The sequence below is a fragment of the Triticum aestivum genome, chromosome 4B (genome assembly GCF_018294505.1).
Source record: "Triticum aestivum cultivar Chinese Spring chromosome 4B, IWGSC CS RefSeq v2.1, whole genome shotgun sequence".
NCBI classification, from domain to species: domain Eukaryota; kingdom Viridiplantae; phylum Streptophyta; class Magnoliopsida; order Poales; family Poaceae; genus Triticum; species Triticum aestivum.
Window position 1 is genome coordinate 67,918,961 of NC_057804.1, and position 21,889 is coordinate 67,940,849.

The following is a 21,889-nucleotide window of genomic DNA, read 5'->3' on the forward strand; positions in this document are numbered from 1 at the left end:
TACTTGTCATCAAAATGGATAAAAGAGGATGTATCTAGACGTGTTTTTAGTTCTAAATACACTTCTTTTTGTTCATTTTGATGACAAGTATTTCCGGACGGAGGGAGTACAACCTAGAATGTGTTTGGTTCAGAAAAGGTTAAGTAGATGTAATCAAATTGCACAGTTCCAGCTCTCTTCCATTTGCAAGTATGATCCAACAAGCCACCAACTGAAAACAACCGAAATCAGAATAAAAATTCAAACCAACGGATGATGAGATAATTCAGATTTGGTAGTAATTTCATGAGAGCTCAATCGCAAGAATTAGCACATGCGTGCAGAAAGAAGCAGACGATCTGGGGTTGGTGCTTTAGGGGAAATATCAGGTGAAAAAAATAAAAAACAAATCTAAGTGTGTCAAAAAAATCCAATTTTTTATGAGGATGTTCACAAGACATGTCTACAACCTATAAAAAATTCAGATCAAAATTCGAAATACAGAAAGAGATACAAAAACGACAAATCCAGCATTTGAAATACAGAAAGGACAAAAGTAAAAACTCAACGCTATCCATGCCGGATTTGTCTTTCCGTTTCTCTTTATGGATGCCGAATTTTGACTTGAATATTTCAGGAGCTGTATACATACATGTCTTGTGGACATCCACAGATAATTTTAGATTTTTTCTGACACATTTAAATTTGATATTTTTTGAAATGGGAGCATTGTAGCGCTGGTAACACTAGATATTTTCCCGGGTGCTTCAAGTGCCACCATGAATTCTCTGGTGTCATGCTTCGGTTAATTGAGAATATAACTAGAACGTTGATTAATTGAGAACCGAGGAAGTAATTAGCAATGATATTTCATTTTCCTTTCTCCTGTAGAAGGGTGCAGCTTAGCGTGACGTGTCTTGGAAAAATATGACGCATATATTTATGACTTGATTCGGCTACCTGGCAACATTACTATTTTTTCGAAAGTGCGACGAGCAAATTGCATAACAACTTTTCTTGTATACTACTCCCTCTGTCCCAAAATAAGTGTCTTGAGTTTAGTACAAATTTGTACTAGTGCTAGTACAAAGTTGAGACACTTATTTTGGGACAGCGGGAGTAGAAGATAACAAAAGAGTTTACAAAGATATTTCTTCAATAGAATTGCTAGGTAGTGTTTCAAAAAAAAAGGAACTGGGTATCTTTATACTATAACTTCATAACATATTTTTTGCGATTACATGGGCAACATTACTATGAAGCTATACTGAAAAAAAAACAAAGTCTAATACTTGAATTTCAAAAGTGGAGTACTAATAATTCTTCAGACTTCAAGAACTTGATCAGAGCTACCAATGGATGCAAGTCGGCATCAGTCTTCCTTGCACCAACTTTGAATTATCGACAGATCGACGTAGGGGATGCCTGTAAGTCGGTACCTCTCCACGCCACCGCCGAACTCTCTGTACTTCCTTGCTACCTGTTACCTGAACTTTTTTGTTGTTGAGAAAACTGTGAAACTTCACTGAAACGGAATTTTTCGGACATTACCGAAATCTAATGCTTGAAGTCTTTTTAAAAACTATATACTATAATACTAAGAGGACTGTAAAACTGTAGTACTCTCTTTGATCCATGTTAAGTGTTGCTGGTTTAGTACTCTCTTCGATAGGAAGGAGTACTATTTTTTTTGACTTTTTTTTTTGAAACGGAATCCTTCAGACTTGGGACTTCCAAGGACTTGATCAGAGCTACCATGGACGCAGCTGGTCAGCAACAATCTTCTTGCACGAGCTTCGAATTCTCGGCTCAGCATTGTTGGTGTGAGATCGACCTAGCTAGTGCAGGCCTTTAAGAAGACCCCGGTATTTTCGCACGTCGCCGCCGAGCTCTACGTACTTCAGCCGCATGAAGACCTGCAGCGCGCGCACGCCGGCGGCAGCTGCGAGGCGAGGGCTCCCCAGCGGCGGATGGAAGCCGAGGTAATCGGCGATCTGCTCCAACCCCAGTGGCATGGCCGGGCAGCCGGCCGCCATCGTGGCCACATCATAGACCTGGTCGCCGAGGTAACGCCGCACGGCGCCGTTGAACCCGGCCACGTCTCGCGGCAGCGGGGCGCCGCCGGTGACAATTTTGAGCAGGTACGCGACGTGATAAGCCCCAGCGTAGGTGATCCAACTCCGCGACCGCCCACGCCGAGCGCCGACCAGGCCGGATTCAAACAGCTTCTTGCTTAGCATGCCGGCACTGACGCCGTGGTCGCGGAGCGCGCCGACGTCGAGCCCGCGGCCGGCGAGGTACGCGAGGGAGTTCTCGTCGTGCGGGTCGGCCTGGGGGCGGAAGTCGCGGAGGTTGAACTCCCAGGCGGCGAGGTACCCGCCGTCGCTGTCGTAGAGGGCGATGCCGAGCTGGAGCGGCTTCAGGTCGTCCACGTTGGCCTTCACGAGAGCGTAGCGCTGCTCGGCGGTGAGGGCGTTGTGGTCCTGGTCGGGGTGGTGGACAACGCCCGGGTAGTGCAGGGCGATGGCGACGTACTGGGCGTTCCTGGCGACGTGGCGGAGGTTGGCCGATTCGTACTTGAAGTTGGACGCCCACACGGAGAGCACAGGGACCGGCGACGACGGCCATACCGGCGACATTGGTGCATGGTAGAAGTACGGCGGGGGCTGCATCGGGAACGCGTAGTGGAAAGGTGGCGGCGGTGGCGGTGGAAACATTGGGAACATACCGGCGGCCGGGTTCATGCCGATGGACGCCTCTAATCAACCAGAGAAGCTTGTAGCTTTGCGTTCGTGTTAGCTAGGCGGGTGGTGTGTTGGCATTATAAGGAAGGAGAGGGAGTGGAGTCGTAGTCGTAGTCGGACGAGGAAGGCTATTGCGGTGGTGGGACACGGACCGGCTGTAATTCAGAGAAGCTAAGCGGTTTGCCAAGAACAAACAATCATGATCTTGTTTATCATGATCTCTCCACTGGCAAGTAGTATTTGAGTCCATGTGGACATGCCACATGAGACAACGGTGGGAAAGGACGCAGCAAATTTTTGTCCTGAAATAACATGCTCTCACTTTGAAAAAAATAAAATAAAATCGTTTATCTTTTTGCCCTTTATTTTTCTAGTTAAATTTAGCTACTTCTTGAGTTGACACTTGACATCCTTTATCTTTGTATGAACTAGATGATACCCTGCGCGTTGCTGCGGGAACACATGCTAAAATCACGAGATAAATGCGTGAAACATTAGTTGAAAAACTATAGATTAGAAGTCCACATGAATAAGAACAATACAACTTGTGTCCAAGCACACATGATTAATATATATGAAGATAAATATGCTCTTGCATCATTTATAAACGATGTTGTTTTCCATAGAAATATGGACAATTAATGAAAAATTGTATTAAATGGGAATAACCCGATATCACAGATAACGTAAGGTGATATAAACAGCATAACTTTAGAATGTTACATCTTATCTCAAGTACATAAATGTACTATATGGCACACAAATGAGAGTCAACAATAGGCAGAGGCATTCCATATAAGGTGGTTGAAGTCTCGGAGATAGTAATTTTCCTTTCAGATGGTATTGCGTACATTATGTTTTTTTTTTGCGAAGGCATTTATCTCATCCTCTTAAGATATTTCAACGGAGTTGAGCTGATCAACTCTTCAGTATTCTATCATTTCATGTATACCTTTGTATTATCAGTAGCACTTTTCCTGCAAAAGAGTTGAAGACCAAAATCTTGCTGCTATGGGTCGAAAAGAGTGTCTTTTAAGAATTCAAGTGTATTAATAATCCCCAAAATACGCTATTGGCATAATTACCTTGTACCAAACATATGTTCATATCTTAAATGCACCAACTATAATTCTCAATATAAAAGTGTCCCGGGTAGGTAGGCAAAGAAATTCAGCCAGAAAATTACATGAACTTTCTTGATTGGGCCTCGAATAAATGGAAAAGTCAACGACAAATCCAAAAGACATGAGGTTCAGTCTCATTGAAACAAAATCTGAGACACGAGGTTCAGTCTCATTGATAGTGTTGAGTATATATGTTATGTGCATATTGTGTATTGGGCCCGCCTCCTAGTTCCTTGTATAGTTGAGGTCCGTGACCCACCTTTGTACATTATATATACGTGCCTATGCACGAGAGCAATACATCGTGCAATTCACGTAATCTACATGGTATCAGTTTTTAGGTTCTAAACCTAGTCTTCCGCTGCCGCCGCCGCGCGCCTCCTCACGCGCCGCCGCCACCATGCCGCCGCCGCCCGTGCGCACCTCCTGCGCCGGCCGCCGCCGCTCCTCCTTGCCGCCGCGCGTCCCCTTCCTCCCGCGCCGCCGCATCCATCTGCAGGCCGCTGCTCCCTTCGAGCCTCCCGCCTGCTTCCCTCCCGCGCCGCCGCACCCGTACTGCCGTCGCGCCTCACACTTGCTAGCCGCGCCTTGCATCGCTAGGCAATCCCCGCATCGCCCCGCATCGCCAGCTCCACGTGAAGACCCAGTCAAACCATATCAGTACTTCTAGTACGTGAGCAATTCCACAAATCAACTCGTTCTTTGAGATCCGATTGCTTAGTCCTTCGTGTAGCATCGCGTCGCCCGCTTGCTAGCTTCGCCTCGCCCGCTATACTGCTCGTCACCCGCCATGCAGCAAGACGCGTCGCCAGCAGGGCCATACGGCGCGTCGTCCGCGGGGCCAGCAGCGCCTACAGCTTTATACAGTGCCATGCATGGCTACGTGTACGGCGCCATGCAGCCCGCGATGCAACCAGGCGCGTCGCCCACGGGGCCATACGCTTCGTCACTCGCCATGCAGCAAGGCACGTCGTCAGCAATGGCGTCCACCGGACCGTCCGCCGCCGCTACTGCCGTCCCGCCGCCGGCGCCCTCTGTCGCGGCTCCGCCGCCGGCGCTCTTTAGCCAATCTGTCATCGCCCCGCCGCTGGCGCCCTCCGGTCCCCACGCGCCCGTTCCCACTCACGGTGCGTACGGAGCTTTGCCCATGTACGGGTCTTCCGGGTATTGGTGGGGGTCGTCAGCGGGCCAGCAGATTTTTTCGGTGGATCATCCGGCCTACCGGGCACCGCAATTGCCGCCGGGGCTACTATCCACACCGTACGATCCTCCCGCACTTCATGCATACTACACGGCTCCGCAGTCGTATGGAGAGTACCCACCGCCGCAGCTAAGCGGCGATTACGGTTTCCCAATGTCGCCTCCGTCTCCCTCACCGACCCTGCCGCCGGCGCCCTGGGACCCGGTGCTCCTCACCGGGCTGCATGCCGCTCCTACGCCGAATAACTACACTGGAGGTGGTGATTGGTACATGGACACTGGTGTTACGGCTCACATATTTGCTCATCTTGGTAATCTTGCCTCCTTCACTCCTGTCTCCACCGACCGCCGCATCATTGTCAGCGACGGTTCCACACTTCCTATCACACATGTTGGGCACACTTATTTTCATTCTACTTTTATGCCTTTATCTTTGTCTAACATACTTGTGTCTCCTCATTTTATTAAGAATCTTATCTCCGTTCGTTATTTCACTCGTGAAAACCCTGTCACTGTTGAATTTGACGAGTTTGGTTTTAGTGTCAAGGACGCTCGAACCAGGATGGTACTTCACCGATGTGACAGCCCCGACGAGCTATATCCGGTGCATTCGCCCTCATCCACCACCACCGCACCGGTCGCTCTCTCCGCTGGAGTTGATCTCTGGCACACTCGCTTAGGTCACCCCAACCCCGTCACACTTCGTCATATTCTTAGGAGTTTCAGTTTCACTTGCAATAAGATCGAGGATCACACTTGTCATGCCTGTCGAGTCGGCAAACACGTTCGCCTGCCATTTAATAATTCCACCACCATTGCTTTTTTTCCTTTTCAGTTGATTCATAGTGATGTGTGGACCTCTCCGGTTCCTAGTAACTCGGGCTATTTATATTATCTGGTCATTCTTGATGATTATTCTTACTATGTGTGGACTTTTCCTTTGCGCAGAAAGTCGGATGCACTCTCTATCTTGACAGCTTTTTACTCCTATGTCCGCACGCACTTTGGGCGTCCCATCCTTGCTCTTCAGACTGACAATGGAAAAGAGTTTGACAACCTTGCTTTCCGCACTTTTCTGTCGCATCACGGCACAGTTTTTCGTCTCACATGCCCGTATACTTCACAGCAGAACGGTCGAGCCGAACGCGTCCTTCGCACTCTGAACGACTGCGTTCGCACGCTCCTGTTTCATGCTAACCTGGCGCCTCGTTTCTGGCCGGACGCACTCGCCACTGCATCACTTCTCCTTAACATTAGACCCTGCCGCCCATGGTGGAACTACGCACCTCACCATCTTCTCTTTGGTACGCCCCCATCTTATGATGGCTTGCGTATTTTTGGGTGCCTTTGCTATTCCAGCACTGCTGACACTGCTTCTCACAAGCTTGCACCTTGATCTGTCGCTTGCATCTTCATCGGGTACCCCTCCAACTCCAAGGGATATCGGTGCTACGATTCTATCTCCCACCGTGTGTTCACTTCCCGGCACGTTTACTTTGATGAGCATGTGTTTCCGTTTCACCAGGTACCCCCGGCCGCTCCTCCCGCCACTGGTGACGCGGGCTCCTCGATGCCTCTCCCAGGGCGCTCGCGCGCCTCTCTTGGCCCGCCGCCTGGCTTTGAAGCGCGCCCTCCGCATGCGACGCCTCCTACAGCCGCGGCGCTGGCGCCCCCAGCGCTCGCGGCCCCCGTGGTGCCCCCGGCACCCCCAACGTTGGCGCCCGCGGTGCCCTCGGTGCCTGCGCCCCCCGGCGCCCCCGATATTGGCGCCCCCGATGTTGGCGCCCGCGGCCCCCCCCGGCGCACCCGGTGCCCGCGGCCCCTGCGGCCCCTCGGCGCCCCAGGCCCCGTCGGCGCCTGTGGCCGGTCCGGTCACCCGCGCCCGTACGGGCGTTTTTCGCCCGAGCTCGCGCTACGCCACGGATGACTACGTCCATGCGGCGTCCACCTCTGAGCTGTCGCCGTTGCCGTCCTCCATTCGAGCCGCTCTTCGTGACCCGCTCTGGATGGCTGCGATGCAAGAGGAGTTTGACGCCCTGTTGCGCAACCGGACGTGGCAGCTTGTTCCCCGTCCCCGGCACGCCAACGTGATTACCGGGAAGTGGGTCTTTAAACACAAGCTCCGTCCTGATGGTACCCTTGATCGCTACAAAGTGCGATGGGTCGTTCGTGGCTTCCGACAGCGTGCTGGCATCGACTTCACCGACACCTTCGCTCCAGTCGTCAAACCCGGCACGATACGCACGGTTCTCCACCTTGCGGTCTCCCGTGCTTGGCCGGTGCACCAGATGGACGTCTCTAACGCCTTCCTCCATGGTCACCTCGAGGAGCAGGTCTTCTGCCAGCAGCCCACTGGGTTTGTTGACCCGGCGCTTCCCGACCACGTGTGCCTGCTTTCGTGGTCCCTGTACGGACTCAAGCAGGCTCCGCGCGCTTGGTACCAGCGCATCGCGGCGTTTCTCCACCAGCTTGGGTTCCGCTCTACCAGCTCGGACGCCTCGCTCTTTGTCTATCATCAGGGCTCTAACACGGCCTACTTGCTGCTCTATGTCGACGACATCATCCTGACGGCATGTACAGCTGGTCTCCTCAGTCAGCTCACGGCTCGTCTTCGCGCCGAGTTCGCCATCAAGGACTTGGGTCCTTTGCACTACTTCCTCGGTGTCGAGGTGGTGCGCCGTCCGGATGGCTTCTTCCTTCATCAGCGGAAGTACGCTCATGAGCTCCTCGAGCGCGCCGGCATGCTTAACTGCAAGCCCGCCGCCACACCTGTTGATACGAAGGCCAAGCTTTCTGCCACAGATGGTTCTCCTGCTTCGGATGCTGCTTTCTATCGGTCTATCGTTGGTGCTCTCCAGTACCTCACTCTGACTCGACCGGAGATCCAGTATGCCGTGCAGCAGGTGTGTCTTCATATGCATGCTCCTCGCGACGTTCATTGGGCTGCCGTCAAGCGGATTCTCGCTATATCTGTGGCACTATGGATCTTGGCGTCATGCTTCACGCCTCCGCCGACATTGCCCTCACCGCCTACTCCGATGCAGACTGGGCGGGCTGCCCTGACACTCGTCGCTCCACTTCGGGCTATTGTGTCTACCTTGGACCCTCACTCATCTCGTGGTCGTCCAAGCGGCAGCCTACGGTCTCTCGTTCCAGTGCTGAGGCTGAGTATCGTGCGGTGGCCAACACCGTCGCCGAGTGTTCGTGGCTTCGCCAGCTGCTTCAGGAGCTCTCTTGCCCTGTTGACCGTGCCACGGTGGTCTACTGCGACAACGTCTCGGCGGTCTACCTCTCCGCTAACCCGGTGCATCATCGACGGACCAAGCATATTGAGTTGGATATTCACTTTGTTCGGGAACAGGTGGCCCTTGGCCATATTCGTGTTTTACACGTTCCTACTTCCCAACAATTTGCAGATATCATGACCAAGGGCTTGCCTACGGCGTCATTTGAGGAGTTCCGGTCCAGTCTTTGCGTCAGCCGCGGTGCCGCTTCGACTGCGGGGGGGTGTTGAGTATATATGTTATGTGCATATTGTGTATTGGGCCCGCCTCCTAGTTCCTTGTATAGTTGAGGTCCGTGGCCCACCTTTGTACATTATATATACGTGCCTATGCACGAGAGCAATACATCATGCAATTCACATAATCTACAGATAGTGTTTTGTAAAAATTCCATGAGAGAGAGGTGGGGGTGTAGCTTGCGTTGGAGTGAAGCTAAACATGATAGGAAATCCATGGCGTTGCTATAAAGAAATATATTTGATATGCCGATGAGAATATGACAGTCCACGTCCAATAAGTAGATGCATTGGCAATGCTCCTGCCATTTCCATAAGAAAAAACAGGATTAATACATATTCTACCCTAAACTATAATTAGATACTGCAAACATATCGTGCATTAAACCAAGAAAAAGGGAGTCAAGCATAAAGGTAAATAAATGAAAAATAGGGATGCGACTTACAATATTGCATCATTCTCCTTGTCTTCCTCTCATCATTTGCAAAGGTTGAACAACAACTGGAAAATAAAAAGCAAAAAGGCCGAGTTTAGTAGTGAGGCCAAGTGTGGCGTACCTGGTCTTTGAAGGGCAACTACTTATTCTTGAATTGGGTCTGCTGAGATTGGATATTCACTTGTATGGATAAAACTAAAACAATATAACGAAGGAAGAGACCAATTAGCACGTCATGCTCATTTCCCATCATATGCTGACATGTAAATCATGGTGTGGAACCCAAATCTAAACTAAAAGGTGAGGTGGGACTCACCAGTCATCCGGACGACTTCAAAGGATGATGTGGCTGGCGGTGGAGAAGTTCCTAATGGTATCCATCAGGGTAAGCCACCTGCAGCTAAAACTTCGAATCATGTCCTTAGGCACAGTTGCGTGAAGGCAAGGGCGGCCGGCACAGGGAGGGCCCGAAGCAGAGGAGGGTCGGGCGCACATACTCAATCCGGTGCCTGGGGATGATCACATTAGGTGGAGTTAATTGTACAGAAGTATCATAATTGAGGCATTGAAAGTAGATTGGTAACAAGATTGATAATTTTTACGTGTCAGTACCAAGATAGGGGTGAGCCATTGCAAAAAGGACTAAAAGTGCGTTTATACGTATTGACGGTGTATCTGACCGGCAGGGCCCGCCCGTCAGGTGCTGACGTGACATGTTTTTTGCAGAAAACCCCCTTACGTTGTATGTAATCACACAAGATAGGGGTGAGCCGTTGCAAAAAGGACTAAAAGTGCGTTTTATACGTATTGACGGTGTATCTGACCGGCAGGGCCCGCCCGTCAGGTGCTGACGTGACATGTTTTTTGCAGAAAACCCCCTTACGTTATATGTAATCACAAAAATGCCCAAACTTTTTGCGGGAAAAGGCTCGATGAGAGGCATTCTTTTTTGTTCGCAATTTTTCACCACCGAATCTGGACTGGTTTGAAATTTTCCGCCACTTAAACAAATAAATAAAAGAAACAGAAAATCAGGCGAGGCGGGAATCGAACCTGCGACCTGCAGTGCAGGGGCGCCACGCGCTAACCACCACGCCACAGCCAAGCTCGCGTTTGAAGGCAGGCGTCTCCTTTCTTATACCATGTCTGAAGCGCTGGGCCGGCCCACCGAGGCCTGCAATTTTTTTCGATTCGCACTTCAATGCCGCTTGTGTTGGGCTCGTTCGCTGCCCCTATTCGTTTCATTTCTCTTATGCTTTTAGAATGCGCGGTGAACAATTTTTTTAATATACGCTGAACACTTTTTCTGCTTATAGTGAACATTTTTCAATGCACGATGAACCTTTCTTTACAAACGGTGAACATTTTATTAATATAATAAACTTTGGTAATATCCGTTGAACATATTTGAAATGCAAATTGAACATTTTTGTACTATAGGTTGTTCAATTTTCTTAAGATAAGGAACATTTTACTTAATTTGTGGTAACTTTTTTTGTAATTTATGGTGACATTTTATTAATACACGGTGAGTTTCAAGATTGTTATGGCGAATATTTCCTTAATACATGGTGAAATTTTTGTATTTCACAAAATGTTCAGTATGTATTAAAACTTATTGTGTAAAGTCAATTTGCATTTCCAGAATCACTTGATTATTTTAATAAAAGTTGAAAAGTTTTAATACATTTCTAAAATTTATTATGATTACACAATTATTTTTAATACATGTTCTGCGCCATGTTTCTAAAATTTAATGCATTTAAAATTATATGTTCAACTTTTAATGCATTGATTGCAAGAATGATTAAGAAACCGGGGCAAAAAGTTCTTGAAACTCATCGTGTATCAAGAAAATGTTCACCGCGCATTATGTAAAATGTTCATCATATCTTAAGAAAAACTTCAAGATATATTACAAAAATCTTCGATTTGCATTTAAAATATGTTCAATGTTTATTATAATGGAGAAAATGTTAATCATTTGTAAAGAAAAAGTTGACAACCTGTATTAAAAAAATTGTGTAGTCTAATAAATTTTAGAAATGCATTAAAACTGTTCAACTTTTATAAGAAATGCATTAAAACTTTTATAACAAATTTAGAAAATGTTCACCATAAATTACAAAAAGTTTACCGTGCATTTTAAAAGCATAAGAGAAATGAAACGAATAGTAACCGGGGTAACGAACGAGCCCAACACAAGCGGCAGTGAAGTGCGAATCGAAAAAAAATGCCGGCCCAGCGCTTCAGAGATTGTATAAGAAATGGAACGCCTGTGTTCAAACGCGAGCTGCGCTGTGGCGTGGTGGTAAGCGCGTGGCGCCCGTGCTGCAGGTCGCAGGTTCGATTCCTCGCCTAATTTTCTGTTTCTTTTATTTATTTGTTCAAGTGCCGGAAAATTTCAAACCAGTCCAGATTCGGTGGTGGAAAATTGCGAACAAAAAAGAATGCCTCTCATGGAGCCTTTTTCCCGCAAAAAAATTGGGCATTTTTGTGATTGCATACAACGAATTGCGAACAAAAAAAAATGCCTCTCATGGAGCCTTTTTCCCGGGAAAAAAATTGGGCATTTTTGTGATTGCATACAACGTAAGGGGGTTTTCTGCAAAAAACATGCCACGTCGGCACCTGACGGGCGGGCCCTGCCGGTCAGATACACCGTCAATACGTATAAAACACACTTTTAGTCTTTTTTGCAACGGCTCGCCCCTATCTTGGTACTGACATGTAAAAATTACCAATCTTGATACCAATCTGCTTCCAATGCCCCAATTGTGGTATTTTTGTGCAATTAACTTCATTAGGTGCATCCAAGGCCGCCTGCACGAGCAGGAATCAGTTGCGCGGTGATGGCTTGCAGGGACATGGCGGGAATGATTGCATCAGGCAACTCCATCTCTTGCGGGCGTTGATGGCGGCAGAGAGGAGGCGGGGCCGCGGGAGCAGGCTAGTGACCCATCCCGCTGGAACCCGGGCTGTGCCGAGATGGCCGTCTCTGATTCGTCCGAGGCCGCCGGTGCGAGGATGACCCAGAGCAGAGCCACGACGTGAGGAAAATTTCAAACCAGTCCAAATTCGGTGGTGGAAAATTGCGAACAAAAAAGAATGCCTCTCATGGAGCCTTTTTCCCGCAAAAAAATTGGGCATTTTTGTGATTGCATACAACAAATTGCGAACAAAAAAGAATGCCTCTCATGGAGCCTTTTTCCCGGGAAAAAAATTTGGGCATTTTTGTGATTGCATACAACGTAAGGGGGTTTTCTGCAAAAAACATGCCACGTCGGCACCTGACGGGCGGGCCCTGCCGGTCAGATACACCTTCAATACGTATAAAACACACTTTTAGTCTTTTTTGCAACGGCTCGCCCCTATCTTGGTACTGACATGTAAAAATTATCAATCTTGGTACCAATCTGTTTCCAATGCCCCAATTGTGGTACTTTTGTGCAATTAACTCCATTAGGTGCATCCGAGGCCGCCTACACGAGCAGGAATCAGTTGCGCGGTGATGGCTTGCAGGGACATGGCGGGAATGATTGCATCAGGCAACTCCATCTCTTGCGGGCGTTGATGGCGGCAGAGAGGAGGCGGGGCCACGGGAGCAGGCCAGTGACCCATCCCGCTGGAACCCGGGCTGTGCCGAGATGGCCATCTCTGATTCGTCCGAGGCCGCCGGTGCGAGGATGACCCAGAGCAGAGCCACGACGTGAGGGAGCTCCTCCGCTCTCACCACCTGCGTGCTAGTCCACCGGCGCGAGGAGGGCTCGGAGAACAGCAAGGTCGTGATGGAGCTCCTCTGGCTCTAACCACTGGCATGGGGAAAGATTGGGAGGGGAAGAGACGATAGACACGACCTGGAGATTTTTTTTCTCTGTTAGATATAGGAGTAGTATTTTTTTTGCCGAGGAAATAGTGAGAGATTTATTATTTAAAAGCGTTCGCTGGGCAGTCTGCCAAGAGACTACCGATCAGTGGGAGTACTTTCGATCCAGCTTTCGGTCACGTCAATTGTGCAAGCTTGCTTGGCACAAATATGAGCAGGACTGTTAGCCCGATCTTACAATATGGTGAATATCAAAAAAGTGAAACTACCTGAGAGCTCTCCAATTTCTAACAGAATAGGTGCCACGACCGATCGAGAGCCGTGGCGAGTGATCCAGAGGTTGGCGACCTTCGAGCAGTCTGTCTCCACAATGACGTGTGAAAAACCCCTCAGACATGCGAAGATAACTTCGTCGCGCACTGCCATCGCCTCTGCAATGAAGGGATCCGTAACTCCGGGGTATGGCTTGCTCCACGCACCCAGAAATGAGCAAGAGGATCGGGCAACGCCCCCTGCTCCTCCTTTGCCATCTTCTCGTTTGATTGCCGCATCAGTGTTGATGGTGATGAAACCCTCGTCGGGCGGCCGCCACCCATGCCCAGGCATGATCAGTGCTAGTTGCCGCGGCACCTCAAGAAGAGATAACGCCTCTCGAGTGCGTCGTACAGAGCTTGCCGGATCGAGCTGATCCTCACCATGTGTCAATCTGTTCCTCGAGGCCAAATGGACCACATGACCGAAACGGTCACTGCTCGGTCCTTGGAAGCAAAGCGGTCATCACAAATGATGTCTTCGGCCCAGGTCACAGGATGGAGCCGCGATAGCTTGAAGTCGAAGAGTTGCTGCGCCTCTTCCCACAACTGTCTCGCATGTGAGCACTCAAAGAGTGCATGCAATAGGTTTTCCTGCGAAGCCAGACAAATCTTGCATAGATTTTGTTGTCGGATGTGCCGGTGCATGTGCGTGCTTTCATTTGGTAATATACCTCGCAGCACTCGCCAAAAGAACACACGCACCTTGGGCAAAACATTCAATTTCTAGAGGTCATTCCACATCCGTTGTTTATCTGTTGAAGGTCCGGTAGCCTGCCCTTCCTCTAGAGCCTGAAGCTCGTTACGAGTAACTAGAGCTCGGTACACCGACTTAACGGTGTAGTTGCCTGATATTTCATGTGCCCATGCCAAGAAATCATCCCCTCCTCCTGCGCGTAGTGGAATGTTCAAGATTGCTTCTGCATCCGGAGTGATGAAGTTTTCACGGATAAGCTCCCGCTGCCAAGTCCAGTTGTCCGTGTCAATTAGGTCGCTTACCAATGCGACGTTTGTTGCGGGTGGACGAAACAGTGGAGTCATAGTGTGTGTAGATGGTATCCACCGGTCATCCCATATTGAGATTGTCGTGCCGTCTCCCACACGTTTGATGAGCTCCGTGATCAAGGCCTCCCTGCCCGCTATGATGGCCCTCCAGGTGGCGGAGGATGAACCTGGAGTTGAAGCGTGCATGAAGTCTGTGTCGGGGAAGTACCTTCCCTTAAGTACTCTCGCACATAGAGTATCCGGATTCATAATCAAGCGCCATACTTGTTTACCCAATAGTGCTATGTTGAAAAGGTGGAGATCTCGAAAACCCATGCCACCCTTACATTTTTGGTGTTGTCAGTTCCTTCCAAGAAATCCAATGCATAGACCACTTATCAATTGAACTACTCCACCAATACTTGGCCATGCAAAACGTCAAACTCTTGCATACCTTTTTGGTTAACAGAAAGACACTCATACTGAATGTTGGGATAGCCTGAATGATGGATTTTAGCAAAGTTTCCCGCCCAGCACACACAAAGAGTCTTTCTGACCAGCCTTGCATTTTACTTCTGGATCTTTCCCCTATATGATCAAAGGTGCCGCTGGTGATTTTACCCACTGCGGTTGGGAACCCCAAGTATCTCTCGCTGAATACCTTGACATGGACATCCAGTATGTTTTTGATAGCTTGCCCGCATCCATGTGTTGTATTCGGGCTAAAGAAAATTGCACTCTTTTCTCTGTTAACTCTCTGTCCCGAAGCCGCACCATAGATGCGCAATATACTGTTCAATCTTGCCGCACTACAGGAGTCGGCCTTCATGAAAATGAGACTGTCATCTGCGAAAAGCAGATGGTTTACCCAAGGTGCCCGAAGATTCGCTCTTATGCCTCTGTCAATAGCACCATAATGTTTAAGAAGACAAGAGAAACCTTCTGCACATAAAAGAAAAATGAAGGGTGACATGGGGCATCCTTGACGCAGGCCCCTGGATGGATCAAAATAAGGTGATAGCTTCCCATTTACCCGAACTGAGAACCGAACGGAAGTCACACACTTCATGACCAGTCTAACAAAATTTGCCGCGAAGCCAAACTTGAGCAAGATAGCTTCCAAGTAGCTCCACTCAACACAATTATACGCTTTCATCATATCAAGTTTGACAGCGCATGCATAGTTCTTCCCCTTCTTCCTCCATCGCATTGTGTGAATGCTCTCGAACGCCACAAGGACGTTATCTGTGATCAGTCGCCCGAGGATGAATGCACTTTGTTCTTCACTAACAATCTCATCCATGAATTCCCGAAGTCTGTTGGTGATAACCTTCATCGCTAGTTTGTACAGGATAGGGCATAGGGAGATTGGACGATACTGAGAAATTGACTGCAGATTCCGTACCTTGGGAATTAACATGATTGACGTGTCATTCAGGCCCAACGGTAGTTCTCCTCCGTTCAAAAAATTCAGAACTGCAAATGTTACATCTTCTCCAAGAAGTTTCCAGTGCTTTTGAAAGAAACCTGCCGTGAATCCATCGACCCCTGGTGCTTTCGATGGTGACATCTGAAAGAGAGCCGTGCGCACTTCGCCTAATTCGAAGGTTTTATTCAATGCACCGTTCGTGGCGGGTGTGACACGCTCTGGGACATATGATAACAGCTCGCTGGCGTCCGAAGGCCCCTGCGATGCATACAAATTCTGGTAGAAATTCATTATCTCCACCTAATCCTCCTCTTCATTAGCGCAAACTGTTCCATCCGGTCTTCACAGCCCAGATATCATGTTAGTTCTCTGTCTCTGTTTCGCTTGCGCTTGAAAGTAGCCCGAGTTACGATCCCCGTCGCGTAGCTAGAGCACACGCGAGTGTTGGCGAAGCCAGATTTCCTCCCGGCGAAGAGCTTCACGTAATTTGGCCACCGTGCTTTTCTCCTCTTCCGAAGGGCCTCGTCCAACTGACTGCCTCCGAAGTTTATCCAACTTTTGCTGTAGCTTTCGAACTATCCTCGCTAGGCTGCCAACTTCTTTCTTACCCCATGGTTCAAGTTTCTGTTGCATGGCACTCAAAGAGTTCAGCACTCCTTGTAGGTTAGGTGTGCGTTGCTGGCCTAGCCAGTATTCAGCCACAACTCTCTCATAGTCCAAATGCGTCTGCCACACATTTTCGTACCGGAAGGGTCGGCCACCCCTACACATTGCGTCACCGCGCTGCTCCCTATATTCCATGCGCACAAAGCAGTGATCTGACTCGACTGCGCTGATGTGATGAACTGCAGTATGCCCGAATTGTTGCCTGAATGCCTCGTTTGCGAAGGCCCGATCAATTCACGCTTTGACATTGGCTCCACCCGCCTGACGGTTGTCCCAAGTAAATGGCACCCCAGTCCAGCCGAGATCTTGGAGCTCACACTCGTCGATAGCTTCCCGAAACGCCCTCATCTGCCCCTCTGGCCGAGGTGCGCGACTAAAGTGTTCTTCTCCATAGAGCGTTTCGTTGAAATCACCCATGCATAACCATGCATTGTGGGGGATGGCGTGCAAAGTACGAAGGAAACGCCAGCTGTGTTTCCTGTCTTCGAGTCTTGGAGCACCATAAAACCCTGTGAATCTCCACTCGAAAGAGTTTTGATCTTTCTTCCGCACCACTGCATCGATGTGGCCGGTACTAAAGTTTTTAAGTTCAACTGAGACATCTCTTGACCAAAACAAGCCAATGCCAACGCTTAAACCAACACTGTTTACTGCAAAACAACCCTCAAAACCCAAAGTTAACTTCAGATTTTCCACCCTTGCTGCCCTTATCTTTGTTTCCATGACAAAGAGTAAGGTAGGCCCTTCTTGCTTCACTACGCTGCGAAGCTCATGAACTGCCTCGGGGTTCCCAAGCCCCCGGCAGTTCCAACTGATAACACTCATTGGGATGGGCAGCGCTGCTCCGCAGCTGCTGTCGAGTTCTCTGGTGTTGGTATCTTTTTCTTGGGTTCTCTCTCCAAACCCCTGAGCTCATCCCCTTCCTCATCCCCACCACGTCCCTCTGCCCCGTCTGGGAGTTCACTGTGGTGGTGTTCATCGGCAGTAAGGAGTAGAGGGGTTTCAACTCTGCGGTAGACCTGCTTCGGTACATCTTTCCGTTTAGCATTAACCCGGTTTTTTACCGGAGAGTTTACCTCTGCAGTTTCTCCCACATTACTTGAGTTCTTGGATTCTCTCCTGCTGCTGGGTCCGGACTTTTCCTCTTTGTTCTGGTGCTCGCCCGATGCAGTTTTCCACTTATCGTCAGGTGCTCTCAGCTTTGGTCCGAACATGAGATCTCCGTTTTTGTCTCGAGGACCAGGTGCTGGGCAGTATGGATCGCTGTGTCCCAAGCGGCCACAAGAGAAGCAGAAGTGGGGCACTTGTTCATACTGGATATCATATAGTTCCTCTTTCTTTCTCTTGGCCAAGTTGATCAAGATCCACCTCCGGAGAGGTTTATTAACATCAATTGACACTCTTGCTCGCAGAAAACCTCCAATATGATCAAAGTGGACTGATGTAGCGTTTTTATCGATCTGCTGAGCTATCAGGCGCCCCCAAGAATCATCTCTCAGATTATAGGGCAAATTTGGGATCCTAACCCACATGTGTAGACGGTCAAAAGTGACCTCATCAGGCCTCATATGATCCTCGAAATCAGCAAGGATTACTGCATGCTTACTAACATGCCACGGCGAGCCCGCCCAGATGCGATCGCGATCTCTCTGGGTCTCGAACTCTGCCACAAAGGTATTCTCTCCCATGGATCTGAACTGCAGACCCCTAGGGTTTCCCCACACTGGCCGAAGTGCGTTGCGTATAGTCTGGATATGTAGTAGATGACGATGGAGCACCTTCCCTGCCAGTAGCCGCTTCTGCGGCTTCCCTTCGTCAGCATCATCGATCACAAGAGGTGTTGCCTCCTCGTCGGTGATCCCTAGCTTCCCAAGTTCCTCTTCCAGTTTCGCCCGGGCCAACCGAGGAGAGTCGGGGTCCGCCCCTCTACTTGCGCTTGAGGGCGGCGTTGCCATCCTTCGTCGGAATTCTGGAGCGGCCCGCCGATTAGGTCCGGCGGCCGCCGTCAAGTCCACCCCGAAACCCTAATTGCCCAAGGGTTTTTAGGTTTCGAGAGGAAAAGTTTTTTCCTCCTAGATATATGAGTAGTAGATAAGGTTGGGCTGTGGTGGTGCTTCGGTTTGTACTCCCCCGGAAGTAGTATTGCGTGTGCGTTTTAGTACGTAGCTGGAAGGCTAAAGATCCGTCCCTTCGGTGACCAGGGGAAAGACAACACACGATTTGTGATTGGTTGGTATCTGATGACATGGCAGGCTTTGTTGGACCCTTTGCATGTTAAGAGAATACCTATAATGGGGAGCAACTTCTTAAGAATGTATGAATGGGCTGGGCTGGGGCTTGAGAGGTTAATTTGATGTATTGGTGAAGCCTTTTCGGTTGGTGTGAACACAACTTTATTGTGCAAGTTCCATGTGCATTTTACTTATGGCGAGCACCACACTGGCAATGCTACAATCTAGAATGTGTTTGGTTTAAAAAAGGTCAACAAGATGTAATGAAATTACACACTTCCAGCTCTCTTCCATTTGTAAGTGTGATGCAACAGGCTACCTACTGAAAACAACCGAAATGGAATAAAAATTCAAACCAACGGATGACGAGATAATTCTGATTTGGTAGTAATTTCATGAGAGCTCAATCGCAAGAATTAGCACATGCGTGCAGAAAGAAGCAGACGATCTGGGGTGGGTGCTTTAGGGGAAGTATCAGGTGATGCAACACTAACATGCTCCCACTTTGAAAAAAATAAAAATCAAATCTAAGTGTGTCAAAAAAATCCAATTTTTTGTGAGGATGTTCACAAGACATGTCTACAACCTATAAAAAAATTCAGATCAAAATTCGAAATACAGAAAGAGATGCAAAAACGATAAATCCAGCATTTGAAATACAGAAAGGACAAAAATAAAAACTCAACGCTATCCATGCCGGATTTGTCTTTCCGTTTCTCTTTATGGATGTCGAATTTTGACTTGAATATTTTAGGAGCTGTACACATACATGTCTTGTGGACATCCACAAATATTTTTAGATTTTTTTTGACACATTTAAATTTGATATTTTTTGAAATGGGAGCATTGTAGCGCTGGTAACACTAGATATTTTCCTGGATGCTTCAAGTGCCACCATGAATTCTCTGGTGCCATGCTTCGGTTAATTGAGAATATAACTAGAAGGTTGATTAATTGAGAACCGAGAAAGTAATTAGCAATGATATTTCATTTCCCTCTCTCCTGTAGAAGGGTGCAGCTTAGCGTGACGTGTCTTGGAAAAAATATGATGCATACATTTATAACTTGATTCGGCTATCTGGGCATCATTACTATTTTTTCGAGAGTGCGACGAGCAAATTGCATAACAACTTTTCTTGTATACTAGAAGATAACAAAAGAGTTTACAAGATATTTCTTCAATAGAATTGCTAGGTAGTGTTGCAAAAAAAAAGAAGGAACTGGGTATCTTTATACTATAACTTCATAACATAATTTTTGCGATTACATGGGCAACATTACTATGAAGCTATACTGAAAAAAAACAAAGTCTAATACTTGAACTTCAAAAGTGTAGTACTAATAATTCTTCAGACTTCAAGAACTTGATCGGAGCCACCAATGGATGCAAGTCGGCATCAGTCTTCCTTGCACGAACTTCCAATTATCGACAGATCGACATAGTGGATGCCTGTACGTCGGTACCTCTCCACGCCACCCCGAACTCTCTGTACTTCCTTGCTACCTGTTACCTGAACTTTTTTGTTGTTGAGAAAACTATGAAACTTCACTGAAACGGAGTTTTTCGGACTTTACCGAAATCTAATGCTTGAACTCTTTTTAAAATCTAATGCTTGAAATCTAATATTAATAGAACTGTAAAACTGTAGTACTCTATTCGATCCATGTTCGCTGGTTTAGTACTCTCTTCGATAGGAAGGAGTACTATTTTTTTGACTTTTTTTTAAACGGAATTCTTCAAACTTCGGACTTGATCAGATTGAGTTACCATGGACGCAAGTCAGCATCAGTCTTCCTTGCACGAGCTTCGAATTCTCGGAGCTAGTGCAGGCCTTTAAGAAGACCCCGGTATTTTCGCACGTCGCCGCCGAGCTCTACGTACTTCAGCCGCATGAAGACCTGCAGCGCGCGCACGCCGGCGGCAGCTGCGAGGCGAGGGCTCCCCAGCGGCGGATGGAAGCCGAGGTAATCGGCGATGTGCTCCAACCCCAGTGGCATGGCCGGGCAGCCGGCCGCCATCGTGGCCACATCATAGACCTGGTCGCCGATGTAACGCCGCACGGCGCCGTTGAACCCGGCCACGTCTCGCGGCAGCGGGGCGCCGCCGGTGACGATTTTGAGCAGGTATGCGACATGGTAGGCCCCAGCGTACGTGATCCAACTCCGCGACCGCCCACGCCGAGCGCCGACCAGGCCGGATTCAAACAGCTTCTTGTCTAGCATGTCGGCGCTGACGCCGTGGTCGCGGAGCGCGCCGACGTCGAGGCCGCGGCCGGCGAGGTACGCGAGGGAGTTCTCGTCGTGCGGGTCGGCCTGGGGGCGGAAGTCGCGGAGGTTGAACTCCCAGGCGTCGAGGTACCCGCCGTCGCTGTCGTAGAGCGCGATGCCGACCTGCAGCGGCTTAAGGTCGTCAACCTTGGCCTTCACGAGGGCGTAGCGCTCCTCCACGGTGAGGGCGTTGTGGTCCTGGCTGGGGTGGTGGACGACGCCCGGGTAGTGCACGTTGACGGCGACGTACTGGGCTCTGCTGGCGACGTGGCGGAGGTTGGCCGATTCATGCTTGAAGTTGGACGCCCACACGGAACGCACCGGGACCGCGGACGACGGCCATACCGGCGACATGGGTGCATGGTAGAAGTACGGCGGGGGCTGCATGGGGAGCGCGTAGTGGAAAGGTGGCGGCGGAAACATTGGGAACATACCAGCGGCCGGGTTCATGCCGATCGATGCCTCTGATCGACCGGAGAAGCTTGTAGCTCTGCGTTGGTGTTAGCTAGGCGGGTGGTGTGTTGGCATTATATGGAAGGAGAGGGAGTGGAGTCGCAGTCGTAGTCGGACGAGGAAGGATATTGCGGTGGTGGGACGACACGGACCGGCTGCAATTCAGAGAAGCTAAGCAGCGTGGGTCATGAGAACTCGTTACAGTAGTCGTGAAGTGGTACGGTACTCCCGTAAAAAGAATTTCATGGAGTTGTTTTTGGTCGCTCGACAAAGTGGAGACCACCTATCACCAATCATGGATTTTTTAGCATAATTTTTTTATTAACTTAGAAGCATTTTACAGAGACAAGCGTGAGAGGTAGCAACACTGGATACGGAAAAAAGGTTATCCTGATTGAACAAAGACATGCATCAAAACATAAGCAACGGGAATAGTATAGGCCTATTTTAAACTTTCAAAGTTAGGCGTGCAAAATGACGAGCCTTGATGCTTGATACGAAAAGAAAAAGACTATTTTATATTCGAGCAAGTAGTGACATGTTGTCCCAAGGACCTGGAGCAAAGTGAATGTCCGTCGCTTTTACTGCCAAGGCTAGCACTGAGCAATCCATGAAGAAGTGAGGATCCTGAGCATTGAGTATGTCCGCCAACATGGTTGCAAGCATGAGACCAAAAGTCTCAGCTTGAAGAGAAGAAGAAGAAGAAGAAGCACACTA

At 48.9% G+C, this 21,889-nt stretch overlaps 2 protein-coding genes across 2 annotated transcripts; both read right to left on the bottom strand.

Moving 5' to 3' along the window:
• Window positions 1-1,104: 1,104 nt before the first annotated feature.
• On the bottom strand, window positions 1,105-2,939 carry LOC123094437 (probable CCR4-associated factor 1 homolog 11). The gene has a single exon (XM_044516445.1). The coding sequence runs from the start codon at window positions 2,721-2,723 to the stop codon at window positions 1,818-1,820; it is 906 nt and encodes a 301-aa protein (XP_044372380.1). The 5' UTR covers window positions 2,724-2,939; the 3' UTR covers window positions 1,105-1,817.
• Window positions 2,940-19,646: 16,707 nt separating this feature from the next.
• On the bottom strand, window positions 19,647-21,206 carry LOC123094438 (probable CCR4-associated factor 1 homolog 11). The gene has a single exon (XM_044516446.1). The coding sequence runs from the start codon at window positions 21,167-21,169 to the stop codon at window positions 20,273-20,275; it is 897 nt and encodes a 298-aa protein (XP_044372381.1). The 5' UTR covers window positions 21,170-21,206; the 3' UTR covers window positions 19,647-20,272.
• Window positions 21,207-21,889: the final 683 nt, after the last annotated feature.